At 35.9% G+C, this 17,188-nt stretch overlaps 1 protein-coding gene across 5 annotated transcripts in view; it reads left to right on the top strand.

Annotated features, from left to right (window-relative positions):
* AASDH (aminoadipate-semialdehyde dehydrogenase) overlaps positions 1 to 16,780 on the top strand; it is a 28,490-nt gene extending 11,710 nt beyond the window's left edge. For 3 of the 5 annotated variants that reach the window (XM_040238257.1, XM_040238258.1, XM_040238260.1), the window contains 10 exons: positions 3,365 to 3,606; positions 3,941 to 4,047; positions 4,584 to 4,756; positions 5,191 to 5,383; positions 6,000 to 6,115; positions 7,294 to 8,089; positions 11,906 to 12,069; positions 13,291 to 13,413; positions 13,941 to 14,072; positions 16,093 to 16,780. In XM_040238257.1, coding sequence (XP_040094191.1) covers positions 3,365 to 3,606; positions 3,941 to 4,047; positions 4,584 to 4,756; positions 5,191 to 5,383; positions 6,000 to 6,115; positions 7,294 to 8,089; positions 11,906 to 12,069; positions 13,291 to 13,413; positions 13,941 to 14,072; positions 16,093 to 16,506 — 2,460 coding nt within the window. In that variant the 3' untranslated portion in view covers positions 16,507 to 16,780. Of the gene's footprint in view, positions 1 to 3,364; positions 3,607 to 3,940; positions 4,048 to 4,583; positions 4,757 to 5,190; positions 5,384 to 5,999; positions 6,116 to 7,293; positions 8,090 to 11,905; positions 12,070 to 13,290; positions 13,414 to 13,940; positions 14,073 to 16,092 lie in introns of those variants that run through there. The other 2 variants (XM_040238259.1, XM_040238262.1) reach the window with 2 other exon arrangements.
* Positions 16,781 to 17,188: the final 408 nt, after the last annotated feature.

The following is a 17,188-nucleotide window of genomic DNA, read 5'->3' as shown; positions in this document are numbered from 1 at the left end:
CCTGTTTTCTTATGCCTGTGACGATTGGTTGCAAAGGATATTGAGTTGTATTGTGCCACTAAATTCATAATTTCCGTTTATATGAGTATCTGAAAAGTGTTATTGTGCTTTTACCTTGCTAAATATTGATAGTTGTGCATTTATTTATAGAGTTCAAAGTTGACATTATACTTAACACTAGAAATTAGGCCAGAATATTTCAGATTCACCTTATTGAAAATGGAGAACAGAACCATTTGGCCATCTTTTTTTTTAGGATTTTATTTATTTTTGGCTATTCTGAGTCTTCATTGCTGCCAGACTTTCCTCTAGTTGTGGCAAGTGGGGGCTCCTCTAGTTGCCGTGCGTGGGCTTCTCGTTGCAGTGGCTTCTTTTGTTGTGGAGCATGGGCGGTAGGGTATGTGGGCTTTAGCAGTTGTGGCTCCCAGGCTGTAGAGCCCAGGCCCAAGAGTTGTGGCACATGGGCTTAGTTGCCTTGCAGCATGTAAGATATTCCTGGGTCATGGGTCAAACCCAGGTCTCCTGCATTGGCAGGCAGATTCTTCAGCACTGAGCCATCAGGGAAGCCCTCAGCCATCATTGTGACAGGAGATTTTCCTTATGATAAGACTCTTGGTGGGACAGTTAAGAAATTGACTTAACAATAAGTACATGCTGGGATGGAGGGTCAACCTACTACTTAAATATTTTGACACGCCATAACCTTAAATAACCTCCCTGAATTAAAAATTCAGGCTGTCCTTTTAGCTTTTATTGAAAGAAGCCATTTAAAAATACTCACATGGAACCTGTAACTGTGGCCAAGTGAGGAGACTGGCAAATCTTCTCCCCCAAAAAGCAACTATAAAGCTGGAGAAAACTGACAAAAATAGCCATTTCCACACTTGGAAATCAACTATAGACATACAACTATCTGAAAAGTGATTATGTTTTTAAAAACTGCTGAGTTTTTAAACTGGGAGTCTGTGGCCTGAAGTTTCAGTGGTGAGGAGGTCAAGCACATTGCTGGCTGACTACATAAGAGATACAAAAAGGCCCATGGAAAATACAAGCTGGATTAGACTTGAAAATGACTTTATTTTGAATAAAGAAGGCACAGCGCCAAAGAATTGATGCTTTTGAACTGTGATACTGGAGAAGACTCTTGAGAGTCTTTTGGACAGCAAGGAGATCAAACCAGTCAATCCTAATGGAAATCAACTCTGAATACTCATTGAAAGGACCAATACTGAAGCTGGAAGCTCCAATACTTTGGCCACCTGATGTGAAGAGCCGATTCATTGGAAAAGACCCTGATGCTGGGACAGATTGAGGGCAAGAGGAGAAGGGGGTGACAGAGGATGAGATGGTTGGATGGCATCACCAACTCAATGGACTTGAACTTGGGAAAACTCCAGGAGATGGTGAGGGACAGGGAACCTTGGCTTTCTGCAGTTCACAAAGAGTCGGACACAACTTGGAGACTGAATACCAACATCAGTCCATTCCCAGATTCATCTGTATGGACAATCTGTCCAGTTGCCTTCTGAGCTATATAGACACAAGGTGACCCTAAGGAAGTAAGACTTGGAAATAAGAATATGTATTTTATTATTTATTTTTTGGCTGTACTGCACAGTTTGTGGAATCTTAGTTTCCCCCCCAGGGATTGAATCTGGGCCACAGCGATGAAAGCACTGAGTCCTAACCACAGGACCTCCAGGGAATTCCTGAATATATATTTTAAAAGTCATCTAAGCAGCAACATTAGTGGCCACATATCACAAGGAAGACAGAATTCACATTTATCCTGGCAAGCTACAAACAAGCAAACAAAAAATCCGCAACAAAACATTTCATAACAATAAAAAATGGTCAATACATCAAGAAGTACATTGTTATATAAACAAGATGATATTTGCCTAAAATTAGAGGTTCCAAATACATGAAGCAAAAATGGACAGAACTAAAAGGAAAAACAAATTGACTCAATGGTTTGAAATTTTAATACCCTACTTTCAGTAATTAAATGAAAAACTAGACAGAAATCAGTGCACATATAATAAAGAAGACTTGAACATTCTCAGCCAAATTCCATATGCAGAGCACTATCCACCAAATTCAGAGTACACATTCTTTTCACGTAAATTAAACATTTCCTAGGATAGAGTGTATGATAGGCAATGAAACATGTCTCAGGAAATATAAAATGTGTTGATGAAAAATTAGTCAATCTAAGAAAGAAACAGAGAATTTTATTTGAGCCAGGTTGAGGATTATAGCCCAGGATACAATTTCAGAAAGATCTGAGGACTATTCTGCCTGTTAGAAGTCAGAGCACAGTTAGATACATTTTTGAGACAAGTTATACATTGAAGTGACATACTGGTAGTTTACATAGTCCAGATCTGCATGTATAAGACAAGTCATTGGGTCATTTCTGTTGTTTATATCCTACCCAGTCTATAGTATTTTGTCATAGCACCCTGAATAGACTGAGACAAAAAAGAATGAACTATTGATACATATATCATGAATCACAAGGCATTTTCACTCAGTACAGAATGAAAGAAGCCAGGTTATAATAATACTTGTTGTATTATTCCATTTTATGAAACTCTAAAAATGTCAACTGACCATAAGTGACAAAAAATAGGTCAGCAGTTGGCTGGAGGAGGGGTCCAGTTGGAGGGCAGAATTATAATGGTACATAGAGCGACTTCACTTTCACTTCCCACTTTCATGCATTGGAGAAGGAAATGGCAACCCACTCCCGTGTTCTTGCCTGGAGAATCCCAGGGACGGGGGAGCCTGGTGGGCTGCCGTCTGTGGGGTCACATAGAGTCGGACATGACTGATGCGACTTAGCAGCAGCAGCAGCAGGTAATTTTAGGGCTGAAGGATATTTTCATTATCTGGATCGTGGTGACAGTTTCACCAACAATATATCTCAAAATTTGTACACTTTAAACATGTATAATTTATGTCAGTATTATCTTAATAAAGTTCTTTTTTAAAGTCTTTACTCATTGTGCTGCTTAAGCACATTTTAAAAACACTGTATACTTTTTCTACATAGAAATAATGAAAGAGGAAATTAAATTGATTTTATAGATTTTGTTGTTTTTATCTTTAAACCTTTTTGTCCATAAATTGCATAATAAAACAATACTGTGCTTAAGTTTTTTACTAAAGCAAAATTTATATCAACATTAAAAAGGTAATAATGGTGCTTCAGTAGGTTTCCAAATACGATTTGCCATTTAGTAAACACAGCCTTAATTTCCATGTGAGCTCCCAATGTTAAACTTTGAACTAATTACTACAATTTATTTTTTAAAGAAGTGAAGGGGGAAAAAATAGTTTATTTTTGATGTATTTACAGGCAACGCCGACATTGCTTAGAAGATTTGGATCTCAGCTCATCAAGTCAACTGTTTTATCCACCAATACTTCTCTTCGCATATTGGCCCTTGGTGGTGAAGCATTTCCATCATTAACTGTTCTCAAAAGCTGGAGAGGAGTAGGCAATAAAACACAAATATTTAATATTTATGGCATCACAGAGGTATCAAGTTGGGCGACTTTCTACAGGATTCCAGAGAAGATTCTTAACTCTACTTTGAAGTATGGGTTTCAGTTACTACGAAGAGTAGAGAGAGGGTATTTTTCCAGTATCTAAACACAAATAGTGTTTTTGATAGGCACTGGAGTCATTATTTTAGAAACACTATTTTATCTAGAATTCTATGCTGGGAATTCAGAAAACTGATACTACAGATTCTGCTAAAGTCTTTTGTTAACACATAACTTTTCCACCTAACCTTTTCCACTTGGCAGTCTTTGAGTTATAACAGAAACTTTTTTTCTTCATTTGGTACAAAGTGATTTAAATATATTGGTGAATATTTTATTCAAGTGAAAATTTTAAAATTTGTTTTGGGTTGTTGTTTCTTCATAGATGTGAATTGCCTGTACAACTGGGATTTCCACTGCTTGGAACAGTAGTTGAAGTCAGAGATACTAATGGTTTCACAATTCAAGAAGGCAATGGCCAAGTATTTTTAGGTTGTTCTACATTTGTTGATTGGGAATGATTTTTTTTTTCCAAGAAAAAAAGTCTGTGTTAATTTTATTCTTTCCTCAGTTTTTCTTAAATCTGGTAATCTTTTCAGTGATGGTAATTTTTAATCTCATCATCACAGTCAATGAAACATTTAATAAGTTACATGATTATTTTAGATAACTGGGTCTAATACTCTAAGGGAAGATAGAAAAGCAATTTGGGAACTGTAACTTGGTTGTTTGTATTTCTGTTTATAGCCTGAATTTTATTTAATTAGAATATTTAAATTTTTAACATTATTTTTTAAATGTTCTTAATCACTTATATATTTTTAGAAATAAATTTTATCACTTTGCTTATTTTACTAAGATTGTTATTGTATATAATTTTATCAGATAACATTTAAAAGTGAGTCCCCAATTTTATATATATATTAACACTTTTAAACTTAGTAATGGAGCTTTTGAAAATGTTCTGACTTCATGGTTTTAATTTTCCCTAAATATTTTTACTACATTGTTGTTTATATCTTATGAAGGTGGCAGAAATAGAGTATGTTTTCTTGATGGTGAAATGACGGTACCACTTGGCACAATGAGAGCCACAGGAGACTTTGTGACTATAAAAGATGGAGAGATATTTTTCTTGGGACGAAAGGACAGTCAGATCAAACGTCATGGCAAACGTCTTAACATAGAACTTGTACGACAGGTAGAAATGTTCAAATATTAAAATATCTATTAACATACATAGGTATTAGAGGCAGCCATAACTAATTTGCTTTGCCAGGGTTCTCTATCAGTATTATTTAGACTTAAGACTTTTGTATTAATGATGAATTACAATAGAAGACATGGATAATTCATTGTGCACTTTACTCTCAGGTTGAAGAGAGTTTTTTTTTTTTTTTTTTAAATAAGTGACAAAATGGATTTTTATAACTGTGAAAGTAAATTTATTTTGCTCTGGGTGCTGTCATTTTTGGAAAACATTAAGAACCCTGTGTGCTGGTAATAGTGATGGTAGGAAAGAATTTTTTTTTTAATCTCTAGGGAATTCCAGAATTTAATTTGTTGACTTCAGAGCATTTAGGAAGTTTATTTTTAAATGTCCTCATTGGCGGATTTGGATAATCTCTCTCATAGATTGCTGAAGGTCTTCAACAAGTGGAGTCTTGTGCAGTTACATGGTATAACCAGGAAAAATTGATTTTGTTCATGGTGACTAAAAATGATTTAGTAAAGGATTACATCTTTGAAGAATTGCAGAAACATCTTCCAAGTCATGCCATCCCAGATGAGCTTGTGTTAATTAATTCTCTGCCATTTACATCTCATGGTAAAATAATTTGAAGCTGCTTTGTTTTGGTGCCAAATGATTGTAATTGTGTTCCTAACTAGTTTAAAGACCACTTAAATCCTTATCATTATAAGTAATACTAATATATATTGTGGTAGACCCTCTGTTAAATACTTTGTAAAAGTAATTCATTTTATTTCAGAAAATCCTGTGAGTAGGTGGTATTATTCCCATTTATTGATGTGAAAAATAAGTCTTAAGAGATTAAATAATTTTCCCAAAATCACATTGCTAGTTAGAGTTGAAATTCTATTGAGAACTGTTTGACTTCAAAACATGTACTCTTAATCACCAAATTCTATTACTTTCCCAATTTTATCTTTAATATTTATTTCAAAATGTGGTAATTGCTTAGTAAATAGTACTATTTCTTTAACTCTTTAAATGAGATGAACATTAGCCCCTCCTTTCTTCTTATCTGATACTTACTACATTCTGGATAGTATGGGGCTGCTTTCTTTATTATTGATTATCTATGACAAACTATTCTATGGGATTTCTAACCTTAACAATGAAAAACGTGTCTATTGTGACTAATGAAGATATGAAGGGTTCAAGCTGAAATTTAAAAGTTGTTTTTTTCTTTTATATTAAGGCAAAATTGATGTTTCTGAGCTAAATAAGATATATTTAAACTACAGAGACTTGAGGTCTGAGTGTAAGCTCAGTGGAAAAGAGGAACTTTGGGAAAAATTACACCATTTGTGGAAGGTACAACTTTTAAGATACAAATTTGTGGTTATAAAGAAGTCATTGTATATCTTCAGGGAATGTAGCATCTTAATAAGTCTGATAAAATTTTCTAAGAATGTTAACTGCTGTCCAGATGTTAAGTAGCATAGCTTTGTTTATTCAATTTGTATTAAAATAAAAGTTAGGTTCTGTAATGCAAGATTAGATTAAGCTCCCTGTAGAGAGATTTATTGGAAGTGAGGTAACTGAGTGAGTGAAGTCGCTCAGTCTTGTCCGACTCTTTACAACCCCATGGACTGTAGCCCACCAGGCTCCTCCTTCCATGGGATTCTCCAAGCAAGAGTACTGGAGTGGGTTGCCATGTCCTTCTCCACTGAGTGAGGAAGTGAGGTAGTAGTCATAAAAGGCACAAATAGACAAAACTTCTCTTGCCGTAGGTTTTCCCTAAGCAAGATAGTTGAATACAGTTATACTTGTCAGAGTAGGAAAAAAAGCCCAATCTTGCTGTACCACAGCCTGTGGTATAAAGGCTTTTAACGTCATTATTCCAGAAGTTTCAATGATGTGTATGTTTCTGCTTAAGGGAATTTATATATATATATATATACACACACACATATATAAATATATATATATACACACACACATATATATATAAAACAATCAAAACCTTTTTTTGAAATATATATATTTACCTTTGATTTATAGGTCAGTATAATTTTTCTTAAAATATGGAGTTTTCTTAAAGAAGGATGTGTTTGTATAGTCTTATCTGAAAAATAGAGGGTATCTAAATAAAAGTATTCTCTACTTCATTTTTAGATTTGTGGAAAATAATTCTGATATATATATATGTGAAGTTAATGAAAATAACTATCCCTATATTATAGAAATATCAGATGTTATTATCTTGTGGGTTTTATAATTAGTATATCAGATGTTTTTATAATTTCATTTCTTATTGTGTGGATAGGAAAACTGCTCTTAAGGGAAGCATAATTTGCAGTCCTAGGGTAGGCTTGTCACACCGTTGGTAGGATGATGAGGGTCTCCTTTACTATATAGAAAATCATGTTAAAATTTATTTTGTGTGTTTTGTGTTCATCTCATTAATGTAAGTACTGTCACTTATATTACTGTAAATGCTGATTTTAGGCCTTGAACATCAATGTATTTCTCCCTTCTCCAATCTGTAGTCTGTTCTGAGTCTCTCGGAAGATGCTTTGAAGATTCCTGATGAGTCACTCTTCTTAAACAGTGGTGGAGATTCCTTGAAATCCATACGGCTCCTCAATGAGATTGAAAACCTTGTTGGTACATCAGTACCTGGGCTTCTGGAAATTATTCTCAGCAGTTCTATTTTAGAGATTTACAATCACATCCTTCAAACAGTGTTTTCAAATAAAGATCTGACACTTAGCAAGAATCAGGCCATGAAAAGAAAATTCAGCGATGCTACTCAAGAGGAAACCAGTGGAAAATCTTTACATCAGGAAACTGTCATGCCTTTAGATTGTGACAATGAGATCAATGCTTTTATTGCACTGAGCAGAGGGAACCAGATTTTGTCTTTGAATACTGATAGGTATTTAACTAAGTTGGGACATTGCCCTTCAACCTATTCTTCTGATTTAAATTCACAGACTGACATTGAAAATAGAGAAAGCCTAAGTACTCCACCTCTTATTGGGAAGTCAGAAGATCCATCCTGTGTTGTAGAAGTTTCTGAAGAGGACACACCTGTGATTAGGGCTGAGAAAATGGAGTTTCGTGTGAGGTGGAGGTCAGACACAGGCAAATGTGTGGATGCTTCACCTCTGCTTGTAATACCAGCTCTTGATAAGTCATCTGCAACTGTGTACATTGGCTCCCATTCTCATAGAATGATAGCAGTTGATCTTTACTCTGGAAAGGTGAAATGGGAACAGATTTTAGGAGATCGCATTGAATCCTCAGCATGTGTATCTAAGTGTGGAAACTTTATTGTAGTGGGTAAGTTTCTGAATTTGAGGTTTATAGCGTTAAATGGAATTACCATATGAAAATACCAGAAGAGCCTAGTTAAATTTTAAAAACCTGTGTATAGTGGGTTTGGTTTCTGTCAAAGAATAATAATTACATGCTGATTCACAGTGTGGGCCTTGGGTCAGAGTTTCTAGGTCTGAACCTAGCTCTAAGGCTATTAACCCGCTCTGTGACCTTCAACAAGTTGTGGAACTCCCTAGAACTTCAGTTTTCTCATGAGTATATGGGCATAATAAATAAAACATGGTGCTGCATCACAAATTATTCCCAAACTTAATGGTTTAGAGCAATAAACATTTACTATTTCACAGTTTGTGTGGATCAGGAATTTAGGAGGAGCTTAGCTGAAAGTTCTGGCTCAGGGTTTCTCCTGTGGCTGCAACCATGTGAAGGCTTGACTTGAGCTGGCGAAATCTGCTTCCAAGATGGCTTACAGTGTGGCTAAACAAGACTAGTTCTTTGCTGAGTTTTGACAGGAAGCTTCAGATTCTTGCCCCATGGGCTTCTCTCTGAGTGACCCAAGAGAATGAGAGGGAAAATGCAGTACTTTTAGTGTCTAAAGTTGTAAATCATCATTCATGCTTTATTCTGTTATTAGAAGCACATCATTAAGTCTGGCCCACACTCAAAGGGAGGGGAATTGGCTCCACCTCTTGAAAGGAAGAGTATCAAAGGATATGTGGATATATTTTAAAACTACCACAATGATCATAGAGCTGAGAGGATTAAATGTGATAATTGCTTGTGAATCCTTGAGTACATACCTGGTGGATCAGACAGTAAAGAATCTGCCTGTAATGCAAGGGAGCTGGGTTCAATCCCTGGGTTGGAAAGATCTCCTGGAGAAAGGAATGCTGACCCACTCCAGTATTGCCTGGAGAATTCCATGGATAGAGGAGCCTGGTGGGCTACAGTCCATGGGTATTGCAAAAAGATTGAGTGACTAACACTTTTACTTTCTTTTTCAGGGACAGACTAAGTGCTCATTGAGTGTTAGCTATTACCTGCTACTCCATTTCCTTAAGGTGCAGGTGACTTTTACTTTACAAAGATATGGGGGTTCAAGTATAATGTCTCCTTGACTATCACTTTCTTTTTACCCCTCCCCCAAACTATACTAAGTTTTACTTTAGTGCTCATGGAATCTGTTTACCAAAGCTTTTCAGTCTAAATACTTAGGAATATATCTCCACACTTAAGTTATCCTGGCTAGAATCTACTTGAATCTAAGTGTGATCCTTTCCTATTGAAAACCTATATTTTGAGAATTTTGCTACAAGAAACTTTCAGTTACACATATGACTATGAGTAATCCCTTGTCCATGAAAGTCAGCTCATTGAGGTTATTGTTTGCATCCCAAGTGTCTACCCAAAGCTTGTGGCACATGGTGGTCACTTAGTCCTTTTTTTTCTTTTTAAAAAATTCCCAGGTTTATTGAGATGTAATTGACATATGACATTTTATTAGTTTAAGGTATACAATATAATGATTTGATGTGTGTGTATATTGCAAAATGCTTACCACAGTAAGTCTAGTTAGCCTACATCACCTGACACAGTTACCGTTTTCTTTTCCTGGGATGAGAACTTTTAAGATTCTCAGCAATTTTCAAATATCCAATTCAGTGTTGGTAACTATCCCTTAGTACTTTATTTTTTTATTAATGTGTGGTTTATATACAGTGATACACAGTTCTGTATTTTGACAGATACATACTCTCATGTAACCACTACCACAGTTACGAGTCCATTGCTCCAGAAAATTTGTGTTTCACTTTATAGTCATTCCTCCTCCTATCCCTCCCACCAGCCACTGATCTGCTTTTTGTCCCGGCTTGCAGGATCTTAGTTCTCTGACCAGGGATCAAACCCATGCCCCCTACAGTGGAAGCCCGAAGTCTTAACCACTGGACCGTGAGGGGGAAGTCCCTTAACAGTGTCTTTTGAAGAGAAGTTCTTAATTTCAATGATGTCTACTTTATAATTTCTTTTACAGATCCTGCTTTTGATGTCATATCCAGGAGATCTTTGCCTAACATAAGGTCACAAAACATTTTCTTCTGGAGCCAAACTGAAAGAATGTTCTCATTACCCAGCTATTCCTGGTGTACTCCACTATATAGGACATTTCTCTTCATCTTCACTAAGTAGGCTGTCCTTTCCCTTCTGAGCAGTAACTGCCAGAAGAAAGCACAGCAGATACTCTGGAAATTGAGCCTCAAGTGGGCAGCAGTGGTTATAATCATAGGTGGAACCACCCAGAGTGTTGGGCCAATGCCTAGATTTCACTTCCCCTGACTTATGTGCACTCCAGAAACTTGAGTGATCTTTACTTTGTAGGTTTTGACCACTCCAACTTCCAACTGGAGGGTTTTTTTGGCCCCAGCAAGTCAGAGACTCCTGCTCTGTCTTCTCATCCAAGCAGCATTTAAAAAAATCAGTCTACTATAGTTGTCAAGACAATAGGCTCTGGAGCTGGACTTCTTGAATTCAGATGCTTGCTCTGCCACTTACTGCCTGAGTAGTTTTGCCCATAACTCTCCTATAACAACTCTCTGTGCTTCAATTTTGTCCTCTATAAAATGTTCATATAGTCACACTTCACTGTGAGGATTACATGAGTTAATAGGAATAAAATTCTAACAGTAGTACCCTCCATAAGATAAAAGGTCAGTAAACATTTGTTGTTAAGTTCCTGAGTGGTGTTCAACTCTTTGTGACCCCCATGGACTGTAGCACACCAGGCTTCCCTGTCCTTCACTATTGCTTGGAGTTTGCTCAGATTCACATCCGTGGAGTTGGTGATGCCATCTAACCATTTCATCCTCTGCTATCCTTTTCTCCTTTTGCCTTCAATCTCCCAGCATCAGGGTCTTTTCCAGTGAGTCGGGTCTTCACATTAGGTGGCTAGAGTATTGGAGCTTCAGCTTCAGCATCAATCCTTCCAGTGAATATTCATATTGTTAACATTAGCATTTCTTTTTAAGATTTATTGATTTATTTGGCTGCACTGAGTCTTCATTGCTGCACACAAGCTTTCTCTAGTTGCAGTGAGCGGGGCCTACTCTTAATTGAGGTGTGCAGGCTTCTCATTGCAGTGGCTTCTCTTGTGGAGCACTGGCTCTTGGGCACATGGTCTTCTGTAGTTGCAGTTCCCAGGCTCTAGAGCACAGGCTCAGTAGTTGTGTCGCATGGGCTTAGCTACTCTGTGGTATTGAGATCCTCCCCAACCTGGTACAGAACCTGTGTCCTCTGCATTGGCAAGCAGATTCTTAACCACTAGATCACCAGAGAATCCAGCATTTCTTTTTCTTTTGGCTAGACTGTCAGGGAAGTCCCAATATTAGCATTTATTGAACACTTTTTATGTACTGGGCATTGATCCTAATTATCGCAATAACCCTGGATGTAGTTGTATCCACATTCAGCAGAAGAATAATCTGAGGCCCAGCAGTGCTAGATGATTTGCCCAAAGGATGGCCATGACGAGATCTGAATCCAGGTCTGTCACAGCCTCTTCTGCTGCAGCATGCTCACGTTCATTGTTTTCTTGGTAGTGAAGCACTTCTTAGTACCTTGAAAATGTAAGGTGTCCTTACTGAAAAGGTTTTTTTACATAAGTGGTTACTGTTCATGTCTGTTTTGCTGAACTGTAAATCTGAGCCAAACATAGAGCCTAAGTACACATAAAGAGCATCAAATATATGTTGTTATGATTTAAGCCAAAGAATTATTTTCCAGTGACATATCTAAATCTCATTTTAATATTTTGTTTGCCAACAGGCTGTTATAATGGGTTAGTTTATGTTCTGAAAAGTAATAGTGGAGAAAAATACTGGATGTTTAGTACTGAGGATGCTGTCAAAACCTCAGCAACCATGGATCCAACCACAGGACTTCTTTACATTGGATCTCATGACCAGCATGCATACGCTTTGGATATATATGTAAGAATTCAGTTTGTCAGCTTTACACCATAAGCATAAATGGAAGAGCATGAAATCATCAGGTGGTGTTGACTAGGGGAGCAGGTATTAACTATTTTCTAAGTTTGTGATCTGGGAAGATTAAGGGATTAATTAACAGCCTTAATCTCTCAAGATATTTTTAACTTCCTTACCAAATTTTCACAAATCTGCTGCTCAGAAATATAAATTTGCTGTTTTGAAATATAAAGAACTTAGAATTTACCATTGACAATAGAAAGAAGAGAATCACAAAAATATCAATAAGATATTTTATGTAAGAACCTGATTACATGAAATTTTAAAATTTAAGAATTATAAAATTAAAAAGAATTAAGTTGGGAAAAATTTTTGAAACAAATATGACATAGTTAAAGCTCATAAGTATAAATGAAATGAAGAGCAAATGTGAATCTGTAAGAAAAATGTAAAGGTCCAGATAGAAAAATATTCAACAAAGGATATAAGTGGACAGGACCCTTAAGAAGAAATGGCTAGTAAATGTATATAAATTTATATAATGTTTAAGAATCAAAGGAATGAAAATTTAAAACTTTAAAGATAGAGAAGCAAATGTTATTAGCTTAGAGGGTAACATTAAATGCTGATGAGAGTTGTGGGAGGTAAGCTTTTGAGGAAGACTGTTTGACAATTTGAATAGGTAACAATTTCATATCCTTTGACTCAGTAAAATTCTAGGAATCTATTGTGGCAAAATAATCAGAAACATGGATAAATGTAAGCACCAGAATATCTTATTTCCAAGTTATTTATACTACCAAGAAATTAGTTACAAATAGGGTAGAGAGAGTATTTTATGTTCATATGGGATATGACCCATTAATATAATGTTTAACAAGTTTTACAGAATAAGTGAGCTAAATTATATACAAAGTGTATGATATTCAAAATGATCTCAGGTATATTAAACTGTATGTGTGTGTGTATGCCAAAAAGATCACAAGGCAAAAATGCTAAAATGGTAGTAGTAATCTCTGGGTATTGCCTTTTGCCTTCTTTTTATACTAACTTGATTCTCCACAGTAAGTATGTATTACTTTTATACTAAAAATAAAAATTATATTAACTAGACACATGTAACTTTAAAAGGGACAGGATATATTGATTTTGTGAATCACCCTCAGAAACCAATTAATTTGCTTTCTTTTTTGCTCTTTAAAAATTTTACTTTCTTATTTACAGAAAAAGAAGTGTGTTTGGAAGTTGAAATGTGGAGGAACTATTTTTTCTTCTCCTTGTTTGAGCCTGATTCCATCTCACTTGTATTTTGCTACACTGGGAGGACTTTTACTGGCTATAAATCCTGTAGGCATAAAATAATATTTACTGATTTTATTACCTATTTTTCTTTAATATTTTTTACTTTTGCTTGGAATTCTGAAAATCAAAGTAGATCTCAACTAGATACAGTCCACACAATACTGGATCAGAATTCACTAAAATGATTGACATGAAGTCTAGAGTGATGAGAAAAATCTTAAGTTCTGTGTTATGTCCTTTACCAATTTTTTAAATTGGCAGAATGTTCTCAGTTCTATCAAGAACTTTGTGTCCATTCTAAGGATAGAGTTTATGTGCTAGTTATTTCTTTCCTGGATTTATTGCAGGTTTTTAGCTCAGTTCTCATAAATAGCACTCATTAATTTTATAGCTGTGTATATGTACACTAGCTTCATTTATAATCAAGCTATAATATATAAGCTTCACTTATAATAGCATGCTACTGTAGCATTTTCTGATGTTACCTCTGGGAGGTTTATGAATTTGTTTTATAAAAGTAATTGATGAGTAGAATGATTTAAATGCTATGAATTACGTTTTGCCCATGCCAGGCCACTGGGGACAGAGTTTGGAAACATTCCTGTGGAAAGCCACTCTTTTCTTCTCCACGGTGTTGCCTACAGTATATTTTTATTGGCTGTGTAGATGGAAATTTACTCTGCTTTACTCACTTTGGAGAACAGGTAAAAAATGTCTGGTTCTGTTTTACTTATATTTGTCAAAAGCATAGTAGTCGGTCACGACTAAAGTAAAATTTTTTACAACATTTTTTGACCCATCGTATTGAAAGCTAGTTCTGTTTTTATTGTTAGCCTGTGGATTTTTACATTTTTGAATGATGCTCTAATAGATTTAAAAGGTTCTATCCAAACATTGTTTTAATTTTGCCATCCTCCTTGTCCATTTTTTAGCCAACTTAATTATAACCTCTATTCAGGTTGTGAACATTGAAATAAACCCCTGCTTTTTCTATGAAAACCAAAATCTGTTACAGAACCCAATTTACTTTGTATGAAGGTTCCGTCTTCCAACTTCGTGATCAGGGTAGTGATTAGGGTAGCAGGGTAGGCTCCTGATCTTTTGTTAGGATAATAATCTCTACTTCTTCACCCACGAGTGACTATGGCACAACTTCTGTGTTTCTGATTTGAGGGATTATTCTGTGGACTTGAGTGTACTAGCTCCAGCATAAGTGAGCCCATTGATGGCTATGGTTGCTTCTGGGTGTATTTTATTCTGTTTTCGCCCCTTATACACTAGCAGTTTCTTTTGTTCTGTGTGACAGTTATTTTGTGATGAAATCTTTTTTCTAAGTCTTTTTTTTAACTTTTAAAATTGTTTTGCGTTTTTGGTTGTGTTGGGTCTTCCTTTCTGTGTGCAGGCTTTCCCCGGTTGTGGTGAGCGGGACTGCTCTTTGTTGCAGTGCGCAAGCTTCTCATTGTAGTGGCTTCTCCTCTTCAGGAGCACAGACTCTAGGGCACTCACACTTCAGCAGTTGCAGCCCAGGGGCTCGATAGTTGTGACTTGAGGGCTTTAGAGAACAGCCTCAGTAGTTGTGGCGCGTGGACTTTAGTTGCCTGCAGCATGTGGAATATTCCCAGATCAGGGATCCGAGTCCATGTCGCCTGCACTGACATGCAGAATCTCGTCCACTGTACCACCAGCGAAGTCCTGTGATGAAATCTTTTATTAAGTTCACTTAATATTTTTTATTTAGAAAGTAATTTGTATATATTCTCACCTTTGGATTTCTAAATAGTTAGAAGAGGCAAAGGTTCTTAGCCCTTTTTTTTTTCCTTCTCTGAATAAGCCAAAGAAAGATTAAAGTAATTTTGTCCAAGTCAGGAAGAAAATTGAGATTACACACCATGTATCATGAATATACCCACTTTTTTTATTTTGCTGCTACTATGGACTTCCCTGGTGGCTCAGACGGTAAAGCGTCTGCCTACAATGCGGGAGATCCGGGTTTGATCCCTGGCTTGGGAAGATCTCCTGGAGAAGGAAATGGCAACCCACTCCAGTACTCTTGCCTAGAAAATTCCATGGACTGAGGAGCCTGGTAGGCTACAGTCCACGGGGTCGCAAAGAGTTGGACACGACTGAGCGACTTCAATGTCAATATCAATATGGATTTGTGAACGTTACCTTAGACTTAGGCTTCTTCTTCCTGTGTGTTTTAAAATATTGGCTGACAGGGTAATCTATAGCAGCTTTGAAATAAGCAAATAGTATGTATCTACAGTGTAGACACACAACTCATAGCTCTTTGATTAAAGCTTTAGTTCAACTTACTGCACATAAACTTTTCTTTTCAGCTAACTTCCTCCTTCTTCCTATATCAGGAGACTAGAGTAAGATATAATTTTTAATAAGATACACTGGAAACTCAGTGCAGTTTTATCTTAAAAATCATTGTCTCTGAACATATTAGTAATAACTTCTGGATGAGGTTTGAAATGAATTTATATTATGCATAGTGGTGATTTATGTAATAAGCGCACTGGTGTTTTTTGTTAAGATTTTACCACTGGGACAGAGGTCTAATCCTAGGGTGCTACTTTTCAGAGAAAGGTATTATTTCCTCTATATTTACCATTCAGCCTACATCTCTCACATTTTATTAAGAATTTCATAAAGCTTTAGTCTACAGAACTGTTGAAATGAGATGAATGAATTGTTTTTGCCTTTATCCCCCTTCAGGTCTGGCAATTCTCTACCAATGAACCAATCTTTTCATCCCCATGTACCTCAGCATCAGAGCAAGAAATATTTTTTGGTTCTCATGACTGCTTTATCTACTGTTGTAGTATGAAAGGTCACCTCCGGTGGAAATTTGAAACTACTGCAAGAGTGTATTCAACACCTTTTGTTTTCCGTAACCACAACCATAACAGTGAAATGTTACTGGCAGCAGCATCTACTGATGGGAAACTGTGGATCTTGGAATCTAAGAATGGACAGTTGCAAAGTGTGTATGAACTTCCTGGAGAAGTTTTCTCTTCTCCTGTGGTCTGGGAATCAATGCTTATTATTGGATGTAGAAATAATTATGTTTATTGTCTGGATTTATTGGGTAACAAAGGTAATGAAGTGCAGTCCTTAGAATATACATGAGATATTTGAAAATATTTTATATTACTCAGCTTGTGGATAGTCTTATATTAAAGATTATATTTTAAGAAACTTGTCTATTACACTTTATTGGAAAACAGCCATACTTTACTTCCTATAAGAGCAACAGATGCTTTTACAAGGAATTATAGAACGAAACACATCCTAATGCCTGTTATAATTATTAATTAAAGGAATATCGATGTTCTTCTAATTTCTATAGATGTCCTACTTGTGGTTTTTTAATAAAAGACCTCTGGGAAAAAAGATCAAAATATACTTGGTGGGTTAAAAACTTAGTCTGTGATGTAATTAACATTAAGACCATTCACTCATTTATACTGAGAATCATAACAAAATGTTGTCAAAGATAGGATCTACTTATCAAATTAGTTTCCTTAATTTAGTATTTTTAAATGAACAAAGTACCAGTGTAGAATTATATATATATATATATATACCTACTCTGTATTGTTTCAAGTTGATACACCTTGTTTTATCAATTTTTGATATATGAACATTGGCTAATATTTTTTATACCTATATTTTTCAATTTATTAGATTTTACTACTGTAACAGCTGATTTTGTTGTCAGTAGTTTGAAGGTAGGGAGTACAGCAAAAACCAGGAAAGAAGAAAACCTTTTATACTTTTAAGTGTCATGAATTCTCATAATACTTAATGC

Source organism: Oryx dammah, unplaced genomic scaffold, assembly GCF_014754425.2.
Source record: "Oryx dammah isolate SB20612 unplaced genomic scaffold, SCBI_Odam_1.1 HiC_scaffold_3, whole genome shotgun sequence".
In the NCBI taxonomy this organism is placed as follows: Eukaryota; Metazoa; Chordata; class Mammalia; order Artiodactyla; family Bovidae; genus Oryx; species Oryx dammah.
Note: the sequence above shows the minus strand (reverse complement) of the source record. Positions and strands in the feature narration are given on the sequence as shown.